General features: G+C 37.7%; 1 protein-coding gene and 1 non-coding gene across 2 annotated transcripts; one reads left to right on the plus strand and one right to left on the minus strand.

Annotated features, from left to right (window-relative positions):
* Nucleotides 1-857: 857 nt before the first annotated feature.
* LOC146915799 (uncharacterized) lies at nucleotides 858-24,562 on the minus strand. The gene is made up of 4 exons (XM_085721443.1): nucleotides 23,741-24,562; nucleotides 23,199-23,695; nucleotides 19,902-19,955; nucleotides 858-921 (listed from the first exon to the last, which is right to left on the minus strand). Exons 1-4 carry the CDS (start codon nucleotides 24,560-24,562, stop codon nucleotides 858-860), a joined length of 1,437 nt encoding a protein of 478 aa, XP_085577569.1.
* A 130-nt stretch (nucleotides 24,563-24,692) lies between these two features.
* On the plus strand, nucleotides 24,693-24,800 carry LOC146915800 (small nucleolar RNA R71). Its single transcript, XR_015017208.1, has one exon. It is a non-coding gene; the product is annotated as a small nucleolar RNA R71 (small nucleolar RNA).
* Nucleotides 24,801-25,201: the final 401 nt, after the last annotated feature.

Consider the following 25,201-nt stretch of genomic DNA (forward strand, 5'->3'; position numbering starts at 1 on the left):
CTCTTCTTACCACAATTGTAGCAAGTGATCTCCTTCTTGCACTCAAAAGCCTTGTGATCTGCTTCTCCACACTTGTAGCATTTATCACCACTTTTGCCATCATTGGCAAAATGACCCAATATGTCACACTTGTAGCACCTCACCTCAGCAACATTCACCTTAGAGCCTCCACCAGATTCTCTCTTCTTGCCTTTATCCTTGTTGTACGGCTTCCCAAATCCATGACTCTTTCCTTTCTTCTCATTCTGAGCCTTGTAGTGATTAACCTTAGCCCTTCCAGCATCATCAAACATACGACACTTATGCACCAAAGTATCAAAATCACGGATCTCCTGAATACACACATACTGATAGATGTCGGGCCTCAAACCGCTTTCAAACTTCACACACTTGGAAACCATAACATCCTCCGCATTGATGTACGGACAAAACCTCGAAAGCTCCTCAAACTTTGCAGAAAACTCAGCCACTGAACGGTTCTCTTGCTTCAAGTTCAAGAATTCCACTTCCTTCTTAGTCCTCAAATCCTCAAGAAAGTACTTCCTCAAAAACTCAGTCTTAAACCTAGCCCAAGTCACAGCTCCACCAGCCTCAAGCCTTCTCTTTGCATTGGTCCACCAATACTCAGCCTCCTCAGCAAGCATATGAGTAGCCAACCTGACCTTCTGGTCCTCACTCGTCACCATAGCACGAAAGATCCTCTCCATGGCTTGCACCCTTGTCTGAGCTCCATCCGGGTCATACCTACCCTTGAACGTCGGTGGACTGTTTCGCAAGAAACGATCCAACCTCTGCTCCTCCGCTTCACCAGGATCACGATGACCAACTGCCGCCTTCTCATTAGCCTGAGCGAACACTTATGCCATTGCAGTCAAAGCCTTTGCAGTCGCTTCATCACCTCTACCACCAGCCATATCATTTCTACACAAAACCAACCAACAGATAAGAACAATAGCACAACTAACAAGTACCGAAGGTAGCTCATTACCATTTGCATACTAACAGGGTAAATCAACAAACACTAGTCTACTAATCTATTAGTCTATTAGTCCGGACAAAACTGACCACGGCTCTGATACCAACTTGTAACACCCTATTTCTAATAAGCGGTAAAACGCGCGAATATACAAACATATTCTAGAAATAGATGCTACATCTTTGAATTCAAACATACATGCATAAAGATCTTGTTACATAACATAGCAGCGGAACATACATGTAATTCTTAAACATCTTCAAATCTCAACATAATACAAATGTATTCTCCAAATCTCAATTAACAAGTACATCTCAACTCCAAAATACATAGTCAAATAAAACAACATGCAAGAACTACCCTAGATCAGAGCCATAATCTAGACACTTGCATATAAAGAGGAACTCCACTCCTCGGAATCATCAAGCAAAGAAACTAAGCATCCTGCACTCCATTTACCCGTCCATACAGAAAGGTAGGTGGTAAACCACTAAGGGTTAGCATTACATCTTCATAATCCATTTAAGACTTAATCAAGAACATTGGAATTGAAATATACATTCAAGCATGATGATTAATAAATATACACATACTCACAAGTATCCACAACATTCATATCATTCATTACCATCATTCCAAGTTCATATCAACAAGTGTATCATACGCATATTACAAATTCACCTTGACAATTAACAATTAACAATTCAATTCACCATTACAATTAGCAATGCAACCATCAAGCACATGTCAATGCAATTCAATTCACCAACAATTTATGTAATGGCTCTAGACTCATCTAGATGCATGTGGTACCAAAACACCTCCACGTCGTCACCTTCGATGCAACAAAAACATTGTAATCACCTCAATTGGAAATAAAATCCACCACCATCAGTCATGTATGCATGAACATATGACTCAACTACAATGCATATGTTCACACAAACAATTCACCTCAACATCAACAATACTTGTATATATGCAATCAACAACAATCCACCACATAACATATATACAATCACCAACACATTCACAACACAAGTAAGATGTAGTTGTCACGTAAATACACCAACAATCATCTTCATATGAATCAACATATAGTTACCACATTTACACATAATTCCTTACAATCCAAATAAAGGAACAAATACAACATATGATCACACACATCATATTCCTCACTCAACAACATTCATACATCATCTCATAATCATATTAATCCATTCATAAAAGGTTGATAAGCAATAGGCTCTCAAAAATCATTTTTCAATCAAATTCGTCTCTCAAAGTCAAAATATTTCAAGTAATTGAGCATTTAAGTCAAAACCAAGTAAACAAGCTCAATTGCCTATGCCATGTGTTCTCACAAGTCACATATATGTGCAGTAGAGGTTACATAAGCATTTCCTCGGCCAAATACGATGAATTCATGAAAAACTCAAATTTCGTCTCACTTTATCACTTTTCACAAAAATTCTCATTTTCAAAGCAAAACAATTTACTACTTGATGAAACCAATCACAACCAATTTTAGAAATCATATGAACAATATACAACTTTAATCCCACCACAAACTCCGGAGAAAAACGAGTTTTTGGAAAAATCGACGTTTGGACCATTTTTATAAAAGTTAGACGATTTTCACAAATTCAAGTCCAAACTAATTCAAATCATGTTCCAGTAGGATTAAAGGTATAAACAGATGTTAATTAAGTCTAAAAAAACATTTTAGAAGTATTGGATTGGTCCCCAAAAGATCAAAACAAACAAAATTGAAAAACTGTTTATGGGCAATTTCGCTATTAGCTTAATTTTCGCTATTAGCTCAATTTTTGCGATTAGCGAAAAAACTCCAGACAGTTTCGCTATTAGCGAAATTCTGGCGAATTTCTTCAGCAGTTACGGGATTTCACACCATTTTCACCCAAAATCCCATTTTTCAAATCCCCCAACTCCCAAACCAAGTTCCAGAAAGTGTTTATGGGTCAAAAGAGGTTCAATACACTTAGTCAAACATGATTCAAGCATTAGGAACAACAACATAACTCATTTCATCAAAATCACAAAATTTTTTCAAAATACCAACATAACCACAAATCTCCTCATGAATCCTTAAACAACGATTCCAGTTACACCAATTCGATTCTAATAGTTCAACAATCATCAACAAGAACTATTGAACACGAATTCATGCACAATTAAACATCACAACCTCATTTCTCATCAAATTTGCTCAAGAACACAATATACCCATATTTATTCATTTCATCATGTTAATTCACATAATCACATACAAATATCATGCAAATCATGTTCTCAAACATAGCAATAACAATCATGAACGAATTCACAACATTTAGGTTCAATTCATCAATTTCACAAAATGGGTAAAAAGAAAAAGTTATGAAATTATGAGTGAAGCATAACCCTCTTACCTCTAGCACCAAGATTCTCTAACCCAAGCTTCAATTTAGCTCCTAGATGATGAATCCCCTCTTTTAGCTCTAGCCCTTGTTCTTGTTCTCCTCTCTAGCCTCTATCTTCTCAATTGAAAAATGTAGTAAAACCCTATCTCTCCACTAACATTAGTTTATATAGGCTCCCTTAATTGGGCTTAACTCACCACACCTTAATGGGCCTAACCCATTTTTATTCTAACACCCAAAAATGGTTTAACTCAATTAACGGTAAAACATCACACTAACGGTCACTTACCGGTAAATAAAATAATGACTACACCCTCTCTAGTAACTTGGTGAAATAATAACTCTCACTAAGCACTAAAAATAATCCTCAACCAAAATTACAAAATTACCCCTACTCTCAAAACGACCAAAATGCCCCCAAGTCCAAAATGACAAAAATACCCTTCTAACACCGAATTCTACAATTCCCAATCAAAAATACACACAGAGGCAAATAATCACACATGAGCACATATAATACACACAAATAAATAATAAAATAAAACTAGCAAAAATCGGGCTGTTACAGTAGAGGCTCAATTGGTTGTGGTTTGTGTTAAGGTTCTTGTTGATTTTGAGTTGGATCTTGTGTCTTCCGTTGAAGCATATGGACGTGATTTTTGGTATGGACTGAATGTTATCTTTTGGTGTTAACATTAATTGTTTGACCAAGAGTGTAACGTTTCCTAAGCCGGAAGCTGAGGAATGTGGGAAGTTCTTGACCGCGGAACAAGTGAAGAAGTCTTTGGACGATGAAGCTAGTATGTTCATGATGTTCGCTTCCTTGAAGGAAAGTAGTGAGAAAGGAGTCAGTGATTTGCCGGTAGTGCCAGAGTTTCCAGAAGTTTTTTCGGACGACATTACCGAGTTACCATCGGAGAGGGAAGTTAAGTTTGCAATTGATTTGGTACCAGGAATGAGTCCTATTTAGATTGCGCCATATCAGATGTCTGCATCAGAGTTGGGTGAATTGAAGAAGCAGTTGGAAGAGTTGCTTGAGAAGTAGTTTATCAGGCCGAGTGTTTCTTCGTGGGGTGCTCCTGTGTTGCTAGTTAAGAAGAAGGATGGAAGCATGAAGTTGTGTGTGGATTATCGGCAGTTGAACAAAGTGACAATCAAGAATCGGTATCCGCTTTCGAGGATTGATGATTTGATGGATCAGTTGGTTGGTGTAGAATTGTTCAGCAAGATTGATTTGAGATCAAGATATCATCAGATTAGAGTCAAGGCGGAAGATATATCCAAATATGCGTTCCAAACGAGGTATGGACACTATGAGTATTCTATGATGCCATTTGGATTGTCTAATGCGCCAGGTGTCTTCATGGAATATTTAAATATAATATTTCATCCTTTTCTGGACCGTTTTGTGGTGGTGTTTATCGATTAAATTTGGTGTATTCGAAGTCGGAAGAAGAGCATGTCGAGCATCTGAGGATTGTGTTGGGAGTTTTGAAGGAGAAGAAGTTGTTTGCTAAGTTGTCGAAGTGTGTGTTTTGGTTGCGGGAAGTGAGTTTCCTTGGTCATGTGATTTCTAAAGGTGGTATTGTGGTGGATCCGTCGAAGGTTGATGTAGTGTTGCAGTGGGAATCACCTAAGTCTGTTTTTGAAGTTAGAAGCTTTCTTGGTTTGGCAGGTTATTATCGGAGGTTCATTGAGGGATTCTCTAAGTTGGCGTTGCCATTGACGCAGTTGACTCGGAAAGGGCAAACTTATGTTTGGGATGCTAAGTGTGAGAAGAGTTTCCAAGAGTTGAAGAAGAGGTTGACTTCAGCTCTAGTGTTGATTTTTCCGAATCCGAAGGAATCATTTGTTGTGTATTGTGATGCTTCTAAGATGGATCTTGGTGGTGTGCTTTTGCAGAATCGTCAGGTGTGGCTTATGCTTCAAGGCAGTTGAAAGTGCATGAGAAGATTTATCCGACTCACTACTTGGAATTAACGGTTGTTGTGTATGTGTTGAAGATTTGGAGGCATTATCTGTATGGTTCTAAGTTTGAAGTATTTGTTTGACCAGAAGGAGTTGAATATGAGGCAGAGAAGATGGTTGGTGTATCTTAAGGATTTTGACTTTCAGTTGAGTTATCACCCTGGGAAGGCGAATGTTGTTGCTGATGCTTTGAGTAGGAAGTCGTTGCATATATTTGCTTTGATGGTTAAGGAATTGGAATTGATTTAACAGTTTCTAGATTTGTTTGGTTAGTGAGTTGACGCCGGATGGTATGAGGTTGGGAATTTTGAAGCTGACTAGTAATATTTTGGAAGAGATCAAGAATGGACAGAAGGAAGATTTGGAACTTGTGGATCGAGTGGTGTTGGTTAATCAAGGTAAGGGTGGAGACTTCAAGATGGGTGAGAACGGTGTTTTGATGTTTCGTGAATGCTATGTCTTCTTATATGGATTGTAACACCCTATTTCTAATAAGCGGTAAAACGCGCGAATATACAACCATATTCTAGAAATAGATGCTACGTCTTCGAATAAACCACAATACATACATGCATTAAGATCATGTTACACAACATAGCAGCGGACATACTTAAAAATCATAAAACATCTCCAGATCTCAACAAAATACAATTGTATTCTCCAAATCCCAAATAACAGAATATATCAACAACTCCAAGATACATAGTCAAAATAAAACAACATGCAAGGACTACCCTAGATCAGAGCCCTAATCTAGACACTTGCATGAAAAAGAGGAACTCCACTCCTCGGAATCAACAAGCAAACAACTAAGCATCCTGCACGCCGTCTACCCATCCATACAGAGAGGTAGGCGGTCCACCATAGACCACTGAGGGTTAGCATTACATCATCATAATCCATAAAAGATTTAAACAAGAACATTGGAAATGAAAGATATATTCAAGAATACAAAATAACAAATCATACATGTATTCACAGTATTCATGATTCTCATACCATTCAAACCATTCCATATCATCATTCCAAGTTCATATCAACAAGTGTATCATACACGTATCACGTATACATAACCCTCCCTCCTAGAACACTAGCATCACATGATTATTATTATCCCCCATCACTTACATTTCAGGCTATCACATGATTATTATAGCATAGCATGCATATTCAACCTCTAATCAAGTCATCAACAAAGCTCATCATTTATCAACATCAATCAATGAAAACATTACTCACTTCATTACTCATCTAGCATGCTTATCTCAACAAGTACAATTCATCATATCGAAGTTATAAGCAAGCCATCATCATTATCAAAGAACATCACCACATCATATACGTATATATACATATACAAATCTTACCTCATCATTATTATTAAAATAACCATCATCAATTGATTCACCAAGTGTATAAGCACAAACAAATAAGACATGCAATTAGAACATAGTTCAATTATTCACAACCGTCAACAAAATCCACCAATCTACATATACATCAATCCACATAATCACAACGTTCACCAAATTTCACCCATGCACAATTCACCAAGTCACAGATTCAAATATGTCACAACCCATCAACTAATCAAATGCATGCAATGTTCTAGACTCTTCTAGATGCATGTGGTACCAAACTCCTCCAAGGTCGTCACCTTATGATGCAACAAAAACATCATTATCAACGGCTATAATCAACGGCAATATGGATACAAGTATCTGGTCAACGGCAATATGGATATAACATCCGACACGACATATGATGCATGAACATATGACTCAATTCACTATGCATATGTTCACAACAATTCAACGGCTATAATCAACGGCTATAAGTCAACGGCTATAATCATCATCCAACTATATCATATAGTTCATATCTCCACATAGTTCCTTACATTCCAAATAAAAGAACAATCACAACATATGATCACAAACATCATATTCATCACCTAACAACCATTCATACATCATCTCATAATCATATCAATCTAATCATAGAGGGTTCATAAGCAATTGGCCCTCAATGATCATTTTCAATCAAGTTCGTCTCATAAATCACAATATTGAAAATAATTGAGCACCTAAGCCAAAACCAAGTAAACGAGTTCAATAGCCTATGCCATGTATCCTCTCAAGTCACACATATGTGCAGTAGAGATTACATAAGCATTTCATCGGCCAAAAACGATGAATTCATAAAAATCACAAAGTTCGTCTCCCTTTATCACTTTTCACAAAAATTTCCATTTTCAAATCAAAACAAGTTAGATTCACCACATCATAGTTTAAATACCATTAAACACCTTTATTGAACTCATAAAACTCAAGTTTCGAAGTTTAGAAGCAATCCATAAGGTTTGGGTCGACTTAGAAATAGTTATGCGGATTTTTCGTAAAATGTCTCTAAGACCTCCTTGGAGTATTTTCATCATAACTCAAAAACCAAACATCATTTTCAAGTCAAACCAAAGCCATTGGAAAGCTAACAAAATTATCTACAACTTTCATGTTTACCAAAAGCCAATTCATAACGAAAAAGGGTGAAAAATGTGAAAATTTCCCAGATTTTCCTGACAAAATCGGTGGCCGATTTTGGGAAATCGGTGGCCGATTTTTCCTGAGTCAAAACTGGAAAATCAACCCAGAAATCGGTGGCCGATTTTGGCAAATCGGTGGCCGATTCTGGGCTTCACAGCAGTTCAAAATGTTCATAGGTCACATAAACTTCAAAACACTTAAACTTGCATAAGTTTTGAGATTAACACATCAACACATCAAATTCATCAACATAACAAAATTCACCAAAATATCATCACTTCCTCAACTTTCAACAACAACCCAAAATCTCTTCATCCAATCATCAATCTTAATACCCAAGGCACCCATCCAACAACAACGTGTTTCAAATCAATAACAACAACTAATGAACACAAATTCATGCACAATTCATTATCACAACTTCATTTCTCATCAAACTTGCTCAAGAACACAAAGCACCAACAACTATGCATTTAAACATGTTAATTCACATACTAACATGCAATTATCATATAAATCATGTTCTCAAACATAACAACAACAATTATGCACGAATTTTACAACAATTAGATTCAATTCATCAATTTAACAAAATGGGTAAAGAGAAAAAGATATGAATTATGGTTGAAATCTAACCCTCTTACCTCTAACACCAAGAATCTCTAGCCCAAGCTTCAATTTAGCTCCTAGATGATGAATCCCTCTTCTAGCTCTAGCCTTCCTCTTCAATCTCTTCAAACCCTTTCTTCTCTCTATCTCTATCTCTTCTCTCAAATGAAATGAAATGATAAAATGTTTGTAAAACCTAGTTTCACCAACAACTAGAGTTTATATACTAGCTCTACTCAATTGGGCTTATCTCTTAAACCTTAATGGGTCTAACCCATTTCTATTCTAACACTCAAATGTCACTACTCACTTAATGGTAAATTATAACACTAACGGTCACTTAATGGTAATTAAAATAATTACTACACCCTCTCTAGTAACTTGGTAAAATAATACTCCTAATAAACATTAAAAATAATCCTCGTTCAAAATTACAAAATTACCCCTACTCTCAAAATGACCAAACTACCCCCAAGTCCAAAATGACTAAAATACCCTTCTAACACCGAATTCTACGAATCCCAACCAAAAATACACACAGAGGCAGATAATCACATAAGAGCACATATAACAAACACAAATAAATAATTAAAATAAAAACTAGCGATAATCGGGCTGTTACAACGCTCCCCCACTAAAAAGAATTTTCGCCCTCAAAAATTTACCTGAAGGAAACAACTCTGGATACGCAACCCTCATCCTACTCTCTGATTCTCAAGTGGCACTCTCACCGGTTGGTCCAACCCAAATCACTTTAACCAAAACGACTTCCTTGCCACGCAAACGCTTCACTTCACGATCCTCAATCCTAACCGGCCAAGTCTCAACGGTCAAATTATCCTTTACTTCCAAATCATCCACTTGAATCACATGGGACGCATCATACACATACTTCCTCAACTGAGACACATGAAACACATCATGAAGATTCGATAAAGATGGCGGTAACGCAATCCGATACGCTACAACCCCAACCTTCTCAATAATCTCAAACGGTCCAACAAAACGAGGAGTTAACTTCCGACACTTCAAAGCACGTCCAACACCGGTTACAGGATTCACTCTCAAAAACACATGATCACCAACCTGAAACTCAAGGTCTTTCCTCCTCTTATCATGATAACTCTTCTGCCTACTCTGAGACGCTTTCATCTTCTCTTGGATCATCTTAACCTTTTCCGTAGTCTCTTGCACAACATCCGGTCCTAACAAAGCACCCTCTCCTGACTCATACCAACAAACAGGAGTTCTACACCTCCGACCATACAAAGCCTCAAACGGTGCCATTCCAATACTAGAATCAAAACTGTTGTTGTAAGTAAACTCAATCAACGGTAAACATTCAACCCAACTGACACCTTGCTCCAAAACACAAGCCCTCAACAAATCTTCCAAACTCTGAATAGTCCTCTCCGTCTGACCATCAGTCTGGGGATGATAAGCAGAACTCAACCTCAACTTAGTCCCCAAAGCAACTTGCAAACTCTCCCAAAATTTAGAAGTAAACCTCGGATCCCGATCCGATACAATACTAGAAGGAACACCATGCAATCTAACAATCTGCTCAATGTAGATCTCAGCCAACTTTGTCACAGACATACCGGTCTTGATAGGAATAAAATGTGCCGACTTCGTCAACCGATCAACAATCACCCAAATCGAATCAAAACCCTTAACAGTCTTCGGTAACGCTCCAACAAAGTCCATTGATATACTATCCCACTTCCACTCTGGCACAAACAACGGTTGCATCAAACCTGACGGCTTCTGATGTTCAATCTTAGACTTCTGACAAACCAAACAAGCATACACAAACTCTGCAACATCCTTCTTCATTCCAGGCCACTAAAACAACATCTTCAAATCTTGGTACATCTTAGTCGCTCCTGGATGAATACTCAAACTACTTCTATGACCTTCTTCCAAAATCTGTCTCTTAAGCTCAAGAACACTTGGCACACAAACACGATCACGAAACATCAAAACACCGTTCTCATCCAATCTAAAGTCTCCACCTTTGCCTTGATTAACCAACACCACTCGATCTACAAGTTCCAAATCTTCCTTCTGACCATTCTCGATCTCTTCCAAAATATTACTCGTCAGCTTCAACATTCCCAACCTCACACCATCCGGCGTCAGTTCACTAACCAAACTCAAGTCTCTAAACTGTTCGATCAACTCCAACTCTTTCACCATCAAAGCAGGCATATGCAACGACTTCCTACTCAAAGCATCAGCAACAACATTGGCCTTTCCAGGATGATAACTCAACTGGAAATCAAAATCCTTAAGATACTCCAACCATCTCCTCTGCCTCATATTCAACTCCTTCTGGTCAAACAAATACTTCAAACTCTTGTGATCACTGAACACCTCAAACTTAGAACCATACAGATAATGCCTCTAAATCTTCAACACATACACAACGGCCGCTAATTCCAAATCATGAGTCGGATAGTTCTTCTCATGCACTTTCAACTGCCTCGAAGCATAAGCCACAACCTGACGATTCTGCATAAGCACACCACCAAGACCCATCTTAGAAGCATCACAATACACAACAAACGATTCCTTCGGATTCGGCAAAATCAACACTGGAGCTGACGTCAACCTCTTCTTCAACTCTTGGAAACTCTTCTCACACTTAGCATCCCAAACATAAGCTTGTCCTTTCCGAGTCAACTGCGTCAATGGCAACGCCAACTTAGAGAATCCCTCAATGAACCTCCGATAGTAACCTGCCAATCCAAGAAAGCTTCTAACCTCAAATACGGACTTAGGTGATTCCCACTGCAACACTGCATCAACCTTCGACGGATCCACGGCAATGCCACCTTTAGAAATCACATGACCAAGGAAACTCACTTCCCGCAACCAAAACTCACACTTCGACAACTTAGCAAACAGCTTCTTCTCTTTCAAAACTCCCAACACAATCCTCAAATGCTCAGCATGCTCTTCTTCAGACTTAGAATACACCATAATATCATCTATAAACACCACCACAAAACGATCCAGAAAAGGATGAAATATTCTATTCATGTACTCCATGAAGACACCTGGCGCATTAGATACTCCAAATGGCATCACAGAATACTCATAGTGTCCATACCTCGTTCTGAACGCAGCTTTGGATATATCTTCCGCCTTTACTCTAATCTGATGATATCCTGACCTCAAATCAATCTTACTGAACACTTCTGCACCAACCAACTGATCCATCAAATCATCAATCCTCAGAAGCGGATACCGATTCTTAATCGTCACTTTATTCAACTGCCGATAATCCACACACAACCTCATGCTTCCATCTTTCTTCTTAACCAACAATACAGGAGCACCCCATGGAGAAACACTCGGTCTGATAAACTGTTTCTCAAGCAACTCTTCCAATTGCTTCTTTAATTCACCCAACTCTGATGCAGACATCCGATAAGGCGCAATCGAGATAGGACTCGTTCCCGGAACCAAATCAATTGCAAACTCAACTTCCCTCTCCGGCGGTAATTCGGTAATGTCGTCCGGAAAAACTTCTGGAAACTCTTGCACTACCGGAAAATCACCAACTCCATTCTCACTACTTTCCTTCAAGGAAGTAAACATCCTGAACACACAAGCTTCGCCATCCAAAGACTTCTTCACTTGCTCCGCGGTTCAGAACCTTCCACCTTCTTCAGCTACCGGTTTAGAAAACGTTACACTCTTGGTCAAACAATTAATGTTAACACCAAAAGTCAACATCCAATCCATACCGAAAATTACGTCCATATGCTTCAATGGAAGACACACAAGATCCAACTCAAAATCAACAGGAACCTTAACACAACCCACAACCAACTGAGCCTCCGCAGCCAAAGATACCTTCCCTTGCCAGACCAACAAACCTGAAGCAACCTGCTACTCCCCCACTAAGCTCAAGCCCACCTAAAAAAAACGGAACAACACAACAAGTACCGACAGTACTTCCGTACATGTCGCATACAAACAGGAAAATCAACCGGTTTTGGTCTGGACAAGACCGACCACGGCTCTGATACCAACTTGTAACACGCTATTTCTAATAAGCGATAAAACGCGCGAATATACAACCATATTCTAGAAATAGATGCTACGTCTTCGAATAAACCATAATACATACATGCATTAAGATCATGTTACACAACATAGCAGCGGACATACTTAAAAATCATAAAAGATCTCCAGATCTCAACAAAATACAATTGTATTCTCCAACTCCAAGATACATAGTCAAAATAAAACAACATGCAAGGACTACCCTAGATCAGAGCCCTAATCTAGACACTTGCATGAAAAAGAGGAACTCCACTCCTCGGAATCAACAAGCAAACAACTAAGCATCCTGCACGCCGTTTACCCATCCATACAGAGAGGTAGTTGGTCCACCATAGACCACTGAGGGTTAGCATTACATCATCATAATCCATAAAAGATTTAAACAAGAACATTGGAAATGAAAGATATATTCAAGAATACAAAATAACAAATCATACATGTATTCACAGTATTCATGATTCTCATACCATTCAAACCATTCCATATCATCATTCCAAGTTCATATCAACAAGTGTATCATACACGTATCACGTATACATAACCCTCCCTCCTAGAACACTAGCATCACATGATTATTATTATCCCCCATCACTTACATTTCAGGCTATCACATGATTATCATAGCATAGCATGCATATTCAACCTCTAATCAAGTCATCAACAAAAGCTCATCATTTATCAACATCAATCAATGAAAACATTACTCACTTCATTACTCATCTAGCATGCTTATCTCAACAAGTACAATTCATCATATCGAAGTTATAAGCAAGCCATCATCATTATCAAAGAACATCACCACATCATATACGTATATATACATATACAAATCTCACCTCATCATTATTATTAAAATAACCATCATCAATTGATTCACCAAGTGTATAAGCACAAACAAATAAGACATGCAATTAGAACATAGTTCAATTATTCACAACCATCAACAAAATCCACCAATCTACATATACATCAATCCACATAATCACAACGTTCACCAAATTTCACCCATGCACAATTCACCAAGTCACATATTCAAATATGTCACAACTCATCAACTAATCAAATGCATGCAATATTCTAGACTCTTCTAGATGCATGTGGTACCAAACTCCTCCAAGGTCGTCACCTTATGATGCAACAAAAACATCATTATCAACGGCTATAATCAACGGCAATATGGATACAAGTATCCGGTCAACGGCAATATGGATATAACATCCGACACGACATATGATGCATGAACATATGACTCAATTCACTATGCATATGTTCACAACAATTCAACGGCTATAATCAACGGCTATAAGTCAACGGCTATAATCATCATCCAACTATATCATATAGTTCATATCTCCACATAGTTCCTTACATTCCAAATAAAAGAACAATCACAACATATGATCACAAACATCATATTCATCACCTAACAACCATTCATACATCATCTCATAATCATATCAATCTAATCATAGAGGGTTCATAAGCAATTGGCCCTCAATGATCATTTTCAATCAAGTTCGTCTCATAAATCACAATATTGACAATAATTGAGCACCTAAGCCAAAACCAAGTAAACGAGTTCAATAGCCTATGCCATGTATCCTCTCAAGTCACACATATGTGCAGTAGAGATTACATAAGCATTTCATCGGCCAAAAACGATGAATTCATAAAAATCACAAAGTTCGTCTCCCTTTATCACTTTTCACAAAAATTTCCATTTTCAAATCAAAACAAGTTAGATTCACCACATCATAGTTTAAATACCATTAAACACCTTTATTGAACTCATAAAACTCAAGTTTCGAAGTTTAGAAGCAATCCATAAGGTTTGGGTCGACTTAGAAATAGTTATGCGGATTTTTCGTAAAATGTCTCTAAGACCTCCTTGGAGCATTTTCATCATAACTCAAAAACCAAACATCATTTTCAAGTCAAACCAAAGCCATTGGAAAGCTAACAAAATTATCTACAACTTTCATGTTTACACCAAAAGCCAATTCATAACGAAAAAGGGTGAAAAATGTGAATATTTCCCAGATTTGCCTGACAAAATCGGTGGCAGATTTTGGGAAATCGGTGGCCGATTTTTCCTGAGTCAAAACTGGAAAATCAACCCAGAAATCGGTGGGCGATTTTGGCAAATCGGTGGCCGATTCTGGGCTTCACAGCAGTTCAAAATGTGACGGTTCCAACCGCTTTTTACCCCAAAATCCCAATTTTGATCATCCCAACCTCAAAACTCAATCCCAAAGATGTTCATAGGTCACATAAACTTCAAAACACTTAAACTTGCATAAGTTTTGAGATTAACACATCAACACATCAAATTCATCAACATAACAAAATTCACCAAAATATCATCACTTCCTCAACTTTCAACAACAACCCAAAATCTCTTCATCCAATCATCAATCTTAATACCCAAGGCACCAATCCAACAACAACGTGTTTCAAATCAATAACAACAACTAATGAACACAAATTCATGCACAATTCATTATCACAACTTCATTTCTCATCAAACTTGCTCAAGAACACAAAGCACCAACAACTATGCATTTAAACATGTTAATTCACATACTAACATGCAATTATCATATAAATCATGTTCTCAAACATAACAACAACAATTATGCACGAATTTTACAACAATTAGATTCAATTCATCAATTTAACAAAATGGGTAAAGAGAAAAAGATATGAATTATGGTTGAAATCTAACCCTCTTACCTCTAACACCAAGAATCTCTAACCCAAGCTTCAATTTAGCTCCTAGATGATGAATCCCTCTTCTAGCTCTAGCCTTCCTCTTCAATCTCTTCAAACCCTTTCTTCTCTCTATCTCTATCTCTTCTCTCAAATGAAATGAAATGATAAAATGTTTGTAAAACCTAGTTTCACCAACAACTAGAGTTTATATACTAGCTCTACTCAATTGGGCTTATCTCTTAAACCTTAATGGGTCTAACCCATTTCTATTCTAACACTCAAATGTCACTACTCACTTAATGGTAAATTATAACACTAACGGTCACTTAATGGTAATTAAAATAATTACTACACCCTCTCTAGTAACTTGGTAAAATAATACTCCTAATAAACATTAAAAATAATCCTCGTTCAAAATTACAAAATTACCCCTACTCTCAAAATGACCAAACTACCCCTAAGTCCAAAATGACTAAAATACCCTTCTAACACCGAATTCTACGAATCCCAACCAAAAATACACAAAGAGGCAGATAATCACATAAGAGCACATATAACAAACACAAATAAATAATTAAAATAAAAACTAGCGAAAATCGGGCTGTTACATGGATTATGATGATGTAATGCTAACCCTCAGTGGTTTACCACCTGCCTTTCCGTATGGACGGGTAGATGGAGTGCAGGGTGCTTAGATTGTGTGCTTGATGTTGCCGAGGAGCGGAGTTCCTACTTTTTATATGCAAGTGTCTAGATTAGGGCTCTGATCTAGGGTAGTACTTGCATGTTGGATCTTATTTTGATTATCTTGTTGGAGTTAAGACATTGTTTGTATCTGAGAGATGTATTTATTGTCATGAGATGTGGAGATGTTACTCATATGGTTTTTATATGTTCCGCTGCTATGTTTATGGAATTTGACAATTTATACATGTATGCTGCTTTTGTTTTGATGACGTAGCATCTATTTCTAGAATATATTTGTATATTCGCGCGTTTTACCGCTTATTAGAAGTAGGGTGTTACAGTAACCACCACAACATTATTCATCATCGACCTAACCCAAGAACATGTCATATGCATATAAACCCATTTTGACATACAAATTCAACAACAACACAATTAACATTCAATTCATGCATAGAATCATGTCATCAAAATTAAGCACGAATTTCTACAACCAAAAATCAAATTAACCGCTTGATCAAAGAATTAGGAAGGAATAACAACTATTAATTATGATTAAAGTCTAACCCCCTTACCTTAATTCTTCACAAAATCAACCACGGCTTCCCTTCAGCTCCCAAAGCTTGAATCTCTAGCTCCCTCTAGCTCTCTCTAGATCTTCCTCTTCAACCCTTATCTTCTCTCTATCTCTATCTCTTCTCAATTGTGAAAATGTTGGTAAAACTCTATTTCTCTACAAACTAGAGTTTATATAGGTTCTATTTAATTGGACTCAACTCACAATGCCTTAATGGACCTAACCCATTACTAATCTAACTCCAAAATGTTACTACTCACTTAACAGTAAAATGTAATACTAACGGTCACCTACTGATAATAAAATCATTACTACACTCTCTCTAGTGGCTTAGTAAAATAATAACTCTCACTAAGCACTAAAAATAATCCTCAGCAAAATTACAAATAATCACATACGAGCACATACAAATGCACATAAAATGCCCCTACTGTTAAAATTACCAAAATGCCCCTAAGTCCAAAATGACTAAAATACCCTTCTAACACCGAATTCTACAATTCCCAACCAAAATACGCACAGAGGCAAATAATCACATACGAGCACATACAAATGCACATAAAAGCAATTAAATAAATAATAAAATAAATCTAGCGAAAAATGGAGCTGCTACAACTTTCCCCCACTAAAAAGAATTTTCGCCCTCGAAAATTACCTGAAGGAAACAACTCCGGATACGAAACCTTCATCCTACTCTCTGATTCCCAAGTGCCACTCTCACCAGTTGGTTCAACCCATATCACTTTAACCAAAACGATCTCCTTGCCACGCAAACGCTTGATAGGCCAAACCGCAAGTGCACGGTCTATCGAAGTAATAGTAAAAGAGTATCGTTCTGCTAGGGAGTTGTTCAATTTAACTAACTTTAAAAGAATGATTAGAAGAGAAGAAAAGTTATAAAAAAGGGAGGTTTAGTTTCTGAAGGTAAATAACAATAATAAAAAAAAGAGCCTTGGGATCATTGGTTCGTCATAACAACGAATCCTTCACAATCAAGCCTTAAACTTAAAATTCTACGTTATTCTTAATTTCTAAAGACAAGTTTCTCTTTAGCGTATCAAAGCTTCTCTCGAAGTCAGTGAGTGTATCCCTCCAACAACCACACCTATTCTCATGGGTGATTGCCTTTGGGACCCTTGAAGATCGAAACTTTATATGTCTCAAGGTTTGCTAGACTATTCTCATGTTTCGCAAACCTTGTCTAAATTCACTTGTTCGAATATCAAAGCTCCGCGTTCGCTTTATGAATTGATATTTGAGATGATGAATTAACGATTATCAAACCCTCCGCGTTCGCTTCCACAGTTTGATAATAGTTAATTCATGTTAAAGCGGTGAATTTAGATTAGGAATTAAGGTAACATATAATTAGGGTTTAAGGCTTGTCTTGACTCGGATTACGTCATTAGACTTATCCAACAATCCCAAGACAAAGAAGTCTACTCACTCATGTAATCGTAGACATGGGGGAAGAAGAGAGAAAGCAATAAAATAAATTGCAAGAAAGAAAGTAAAGGAAATAAAAGAACTTTATTGAAATAATTCACTAAAATATTCTAAGGAAAGGTGAATGTTTATGATGGAGTGCTCCTCTATATATAGATTTACAATTGACTTAAAATCTAAGCAACTATAAGGGCTAATTAGTAAAACTACAACAGAGTAACTTGGGCTTGAAGAAAAGCAGCAAAAGAGCTCCTGGAGGGTGGCACGGATGTGCCACATGTTGGCACGGGCCGTGCCATGCTTCTGACTTTGTGGAGATACATTTTTGTCTCCGTATCTTCGTATTTTTGCACTGTATTTGCTCCAGTGCTCTTTCTTTTGCTCGAAGACACCTTCCACCATATATTCGTTCCTAAAATAAAATAAAATGCAATTTGAAGTAAAATATTCAAAAAGGAAATAAAACTAAAATAAAATAAAACTAAATCTAAATAAAACGGTACTAAATAATGCATTAAAACAGACTAAATTATGACTCATCAAACTCCCCCACACTTGAATTTTTGCTTGTCCTCAAGCAAAAGGCAATGGAAATAGCAGCAACAAAAAGATTAATTATGGCAATGCAATTGAAAACAACATGTCTCTTTGAAGGTTTTGTTTCAAGTACACTAATCACAATTTCAAACATTCCTCGTGAACCTATTCAACCCAACATCAAGTCTCAAGTGAGTGTATGTGTGCAGTCCAACCTTTTTCTTGCTCCTGTATAAGACAGATATTATGAGGAACATGTTCAATCCTTAATGCTAAATTAACCGAGAAAAGTCCTTTCTTCATTTCATATAAGAGTGATGGGAATTTAGTTAAAATTAAATTAAATTAACAATTTAAGCACAAAGAGGCTGCAGGTGATTAGGGGCTATCTATCCTCATAGGAAGTCTTTTTGGATGTAATTGTACTTTCCCCCTAGATTCAAAATCACCCTAAGCAGTGCTGCAAAATTTTGATTTCATCTCCGCGTAGGACGTCTTTTTGGACGTAATCGTCCTTTCCCCCTAGCATTGATGAATTTATTTTCCTCATTTGAGGGATTTGGAACTTAAGTTCAAATTAGGGAGTCACCACCACAATTAGGAAGTTAGGGATTGTCCTTTCCCACACATGTTGGTGCCATTCTCCCGCCCCATTTAACTTTAACAATCAAGAGAATAACACAATAAAGCATAATTGATTATTTTCCCACACAAACTTATACTACTTTTACTCTAAAGACTTTTAAGGGTCTAAGTTAACACTAAAGATAGAACGTGCTCCTTAAAATACCTACTCATACACTCGCTCAAATATTGCAACTGGGTGCTTTTCTCATTGGAGATCTTTCACAATAAAACAAGATGTGGGTATAGCAAGAACACAAAAAACGCAAGAAACCACTTTCATGTACAAGAAACAACCTTTAAAGAATAGACAAAACAAAAAAAATTATGCCATATTTTGCATTAAAAACAAGCTACTAATCATGCCTTTCGCTATAAAAACAAAACAAAAGAATAAAATTGAAGGGAGTTTGGAAACACTACGACTCTAGACACTTTATTAGGCCCCCCCCCCCACACTTAGGGGAAGCATTGTCCTCAATGATTCAAAAGAAAAAGAAATTTAAAAGAGAAGAAGAAGAAGAAGAAGAAGAAGAAGAAGAAGAAGAAGAAGAAGAAGAAGAAGAAGAAGAAAGAAGGGATGCGGAAAGCTCACAATGTGCAAAAAAAAAAACAGAAAAATTAATTTTTTTGAGTCTGTAAGCTGGCACGGCCGTGCCAACCTCAGCATGGGTCGTGCCATCATTCTGCCAAAATGGTGGAATTGTGAGTTTTTTTACTGGCACGGCCGTGCCAACCTTGGCACGGGCCGTGCCAACCTTCTGGTAGTTGATCTTCAATTCTGCCTCTTTTTCTCGAATCATGGTTGGACAATTACCTACAAAACAAAGGGAAATAATAGGAAAAGCAATTAAATGCGTGGGTTGCCTCCCACGAAGCACTCTTTTAATGTCACTACTTGACGAAAGATGAAAGAGTAGTTCCTCAAGGAGGATCTGGGAGGGCTAGGATTGTCTCTTCTTCAACAGCTTCACCTGCATTATAAATCTTTAGTCTTTGGCCATTAACTTTGAAAGGTCCAGACTTTTCAGAAAAAATTTCAATTGCCCCATAAGGGTAGACATTGCGAACCTTAAACGGGCCAGACCACCTTGATCTTAACTTACCTGGAAAGAGCCTTAACCTAGAGTTAAAGAGCAGCACAATATCACCGCTCTTGAAGTTCCTTTTGTGGATATGCTTGTCATGCCAATTTTTAGTTCTTTCTTTGTAAATACGGGCATTTTCATAAGCATCAATCCTAAGTTCTTCTAACTCACTTAACTCAAGTTTTCTCTTTTGACCAGCTAGATTGGGATCTAAGTTGAGGCTTCTTACTGCCCAATAGGCTTTGTGCTCAAGTTCAACCGGAAGGTGACAGGATTTTCCATAGATTAGTTTAAAAGGTGTCATTCCAATCGGAGTTTTGTAAGCCGTTCTATAGGCCCAAAGAGCATCGTCGAGCTTACTTGACCAATCCTTCCTAGAGTTAGAAACCTTTATTTGTCTATTAGAGACCGCAACTTGTCCACTAGTTTATGGGTGATAGGGTGTAGCAATTTTGTGTTTCACTCCATACTTCTGTAAAAGTTTTTCGAAAAGTTTAGAAATGAAGTGAGACTCTCCATCGCTTATTACAACCCTTGGCACTCCAAACCTTGGAAAGATAATCTTTTTGAAAAACTTTATAACAACATGTGCATCATTAGTGGGAGAGGCAACAGCCTCAACCCATTTGGACACATAGTCAACTGCCACCAATATGTACTGATTTCCAAAAGAAGAGGGGAAAGGTCCCATGAAGTCAACTCCCCATACATCGAAAATTTCGACTTCAAGAAATGTTGTTTAAGGGCATTTCATTTCTCTTAGTAATGTTACCGGTGCGTTGACATTTGTCACATTTAGAAACGAATTGATGAACATCTTTGAAAAGTGATGGCCATCAGAAACCAGATTGAAGAATTTTGAAAGAAGTCTTTTGAGTACTGGCGTGGCCACCATAAGAAGAGGAGTGGCAATGGTTTAGAATACTACTTACCTAGTTTTCAGGAATGCATCTTATGAAGATCCCATCCGAGCCTCTTTTGAAAAGGTAAGGTTCATCCCAATAGTAATGTTTGAGGTCATGAAAAAACTTCTTCTTTTGTTGGTAGCTCAATCCAGGTGGTAGTACTCTAGCTGCAAGAAAGTTAACAAAATCTGCATACCAAGGTGCGTTAGTTTGTGCCAATAAGAAGAGTTGGTCATCTGGGAATGAATCATCCAAGGGCAACTCATCCTCATTGGTTTCCCTAAGGCGGGACAAGTGATCAGCTACAACATTTTTGATACCCTTTTTATCTTTTATTTCAAAGTCAAATTCTTGGTGGATCAAAATCCATCGGATCAACCTCTGCTTGGCATCTTTCTTGTTTAACAAATATTTTATTGCCGAGTGATCTGTGTAAATGATGATTTTTGATCCTACCAAGTATGGCCGAAATTTTTCAATAGCATAGACTACTGCTAACAATTCTTTTTCTGTTGTGGCATAATTTACCTGTGCCCCATCAAGGGTCTTACTTGCATAATAAATGGCATGCATCTTCTTGTCTTTTCTTTGTTCCAACACAGCCCCTACTGCATAGTCACTTGCATCACACATTATTTCAAAAGGTAAGTTCTAATCCGGTGGTTGTATGATTGGGGCAGTCACCAAAGCTTCTTTCAACCTGCAAAATGCCTTTAGGCATGCATCATCAAACACAAAATCTGCATCCTTTAGGAGCAAGCTTGTTAGTGGCTTAGTAATTGAAGAGAAATCTTTAATGAAACGACGGTAAAACCCCGCATGTCCTAGGAAACTTCTTACTTCTTTGACCGAGGTAGGAGGCAACATTTTTTCAATAATTTCAATTTTTGCTTTGTCTACCTCAATACCCCGTTCAGAGACTAAGTGTCCTAGGACAATTCCTTCTCTTAAAATGAAGTGACACTTTTCCCAATTCAACACTAAATTCACCTGTTCACATCTCACCAAAACTTTTTCCAGGTTAGTCAAACAATTATCAAAACTAGATCCATGCACAGAAAAATCATCCATAAAAACTTCCATTATATTTTCAACAAAATCAGAAAAAATGGACATCATGCATCTCTGGAAAGTAGCGGGATCATTGCAAACACCAAAAGGCATTCTCCTATAGGCAAAAGTGCTATAGGGGCATGTGAAGGTGGTTTTTTCTTGGTCATTAGGATGAATAGGTATTTGGAAGAATCCAGAATAACCATCTAAGTAACAAAAGTGTGAATGCTTGGATAACCTTTCTAACATTTGGTCTATAAAAGGGAGTGGGAAGTGATCCTTACGGGTTGCTTTGTTAAGCTTCCTATAGTCAATACACATCCTCCAATCGGTGATGCTTCTAGTTGCAATGGATTCATTTTTATCATTTTTAATAACTGTGAGACCACCCTTTTTAGGCACTACTTTAACGGGACTAACCCATTTAGAATCAGAAATTGGATAAATAACACCTACATCTAGGAGTTTTAAGACTTCTTTTTTCACAACTTCTTTCATATTAGGATTTAGCCTTCTTTGGTGTTCAACGGAGGGTTTATAGTCTTCCCCAAGTAGAATCCTATGCGTGCATAATGAGGGGTTTATTCCTTTAATGTCATCAATGGTATAATCTATAGCCTTAGGGTATTTCTTGAGGACATAAAGCAATTTTTCAGTTACCTCATTTAAGCTTGCATTCACAATAACAGGATAAGTTGAGTTGGGGCCCAAGAATTCATACCTCAAGCTTGGTGGGAGTGGTTTAAGCTCCACATTTGGCGCCTCTTTTGGTAGAGGGGCTGGCTCTCCTTTCACTAGCTCTTCTAAGCCCAAACCTTTCACGGGAGGATTTTCATTCAATAACTCCTCGTAAGCTTTGGCATCTCCTTCCAGCTTTGTACCTGCATCACTTACCAAACATGTCTCCAAACCATCATGTGTAGTTGATGCTAAGGAGCATTCTTTCACACAACAGTCGATCATATCTAACATGCAACAAGAGTCCTTAATGGAGGGATTTTTCATTAACTTAGCAAGTTCAAATTCAACAGTTTCCTTACCAACATTAAATGCTAAATTACCATTCTTAACATCAATTATATATCCAGCGGTAGCAAGGAAAGGCCTTCCCAATAGTATTGGTACTTGGTTATCCTCCTCTATCTCCATCACAACAAAATCTGCGGGGATATATATTTCTCCTACCCTGACAGGGACATCCTCTATGATTCCAGCTGGATACTTAATGGAACGGTCTGCTAATTGTAGGGTCATCCTTGTTGACTTAAGTTCCCCCAATCCCAACCTTTCATAGAGAGATAAAGGCATTAAACTAACACTAGCTCCTAAGTCACACATCGCCTTTTTTACTATTTTAGGTCCTATGACACAAGGTATGGAGAAACTTCCTAGATCCTTAAGCTTTGGTGGCAATTTATTTTGGATGATGGCACTACACTCTTCCGTAAGATTCACTGTTTCGCTCTCCTCGATTTTTCTATTTTTTGAAAGAATTTCTTTTAAAAATTTAGCAAAGGTAGGCATCTGAGTTAGGGCATCGGTGAAGGGAACATCAATGTAGATTTTATTCATCATTTCGATGAACTTTTTAAATTGCTCATCAAGCTTAGACTTGGCAAATCTCTGAGGGAAAGGAATTTTTGGTTTGAAAGGGGGTGGTGTAACTTCATCACTTTGTGGATTTTTGTCCTCTTCCCTAGTTTTCTCACCTTGTTGTTCGCTAGTCTCCTTCTCAACCTTATCAGGCTTGACTCTTAAGGGGTCCTCTAATTGCTTACCACTCCTAAGTGTAACAGCGTTCATTCTAGGTTGGCAAATTTCTTGGACAACTTGAGAGAGCTGAGTCTCTAAGATTTTGTTGTGAGAGGAGATAGAGTCTACTTTTGATGTAAGCGTAGCAAGAGAGTCATTCAAAAGTCTAGTTTGATCCATAAGCTCCTTGAGCTGTTCGGTTTGATTAAAAGGATAATTTTCCATTAAAAGTTCAAGATTAGACTTTTGAATGAATTTTTGAACATTTGCATAACTCGGTGGTGTTGTTTCTTGAACCAAGGGATTTTTATTTTGGTTAAAACTTACCCCTTGGTTGTTTTGAATAAAGTTTATTTGTTCAACACTACCTAGTTTACATTCACCACACGTTTTACAAGAGGGATGTGTAGAAGTAGAAGTGCTAGCACTAACATTCGGCTTTTCAAATTTGTGGGTTAGTGCATCAATCTTAGAAGCAAGGTGATCATAGTTAGAGACTTCGTACATACCTGCCCTCCTTTTGGGGGATGAAGACTTTGTAACGACCTCTTCGTCGGTCCATAGAAAGAGATTTTGAGCCATGTCTTCAATCAAGGCATAAGTTGTTTCGAAGTTCTTGTTCATTAGAGCACCACCTGCAGCTGCATCAACAGAGATTTTAGTAGCATATGACAAACCATTGTAAAAAGTGTGGATAATTAACCATTCCTCTAATCCATGTAGGGGGCAAAGTTTAAGCATTTCCTTGAAATGCTCCCATGAATCATGAAGAGATTCCCCTTTCTTTTTGAGAGAATTGGAAAAGCCTTGCCCTTAGTCGGCCGATTTTTGATGGGGGAAAGAAACGGATGAGAAATTCTCGCTTCATTTGGTCCCATGAGGTGATGGAGCCAACTCTCAGGGAATGGAACCAAGTAAGAGCCTTGTCTTTTAGAGAAAAAGGGAAGAGATGCAGTCTTAAGGCTTCTTGGTTTGCCTTATATGTTACAGTGAGCCGCCAAAAAGTTGAGATATGGAGATTGGGATCCTCATCGGGGGATCCCGAAAAATAATATTGCTGCACCATCTTAAGTTGGGCAGGCTTAATTTCAAAGTTTTCACCCTCAACCGTTGGATACACGATAATAGCATATGGCTCCTCCGTTGAAGGAATCTGTTATACCATAATTTTGGACCTAAAAATACTTGTTCAAATTCTCTTTCATCTTTGATATATGTCTA

Source organism: Medicago sativa, chromosome 6, assembly GCF_051527215.1.
Source record: "Medicago sativa cultivar Bolivia chromosome 6, Bolivia_mono, whole genome shotgun sequence".
Lineage (NCBI taxonomy): Eukaryota > Viridiplantae > Streptophyta > Magnoliopsida > Fabales > Fabaceae > Medicago > Medicago sativa.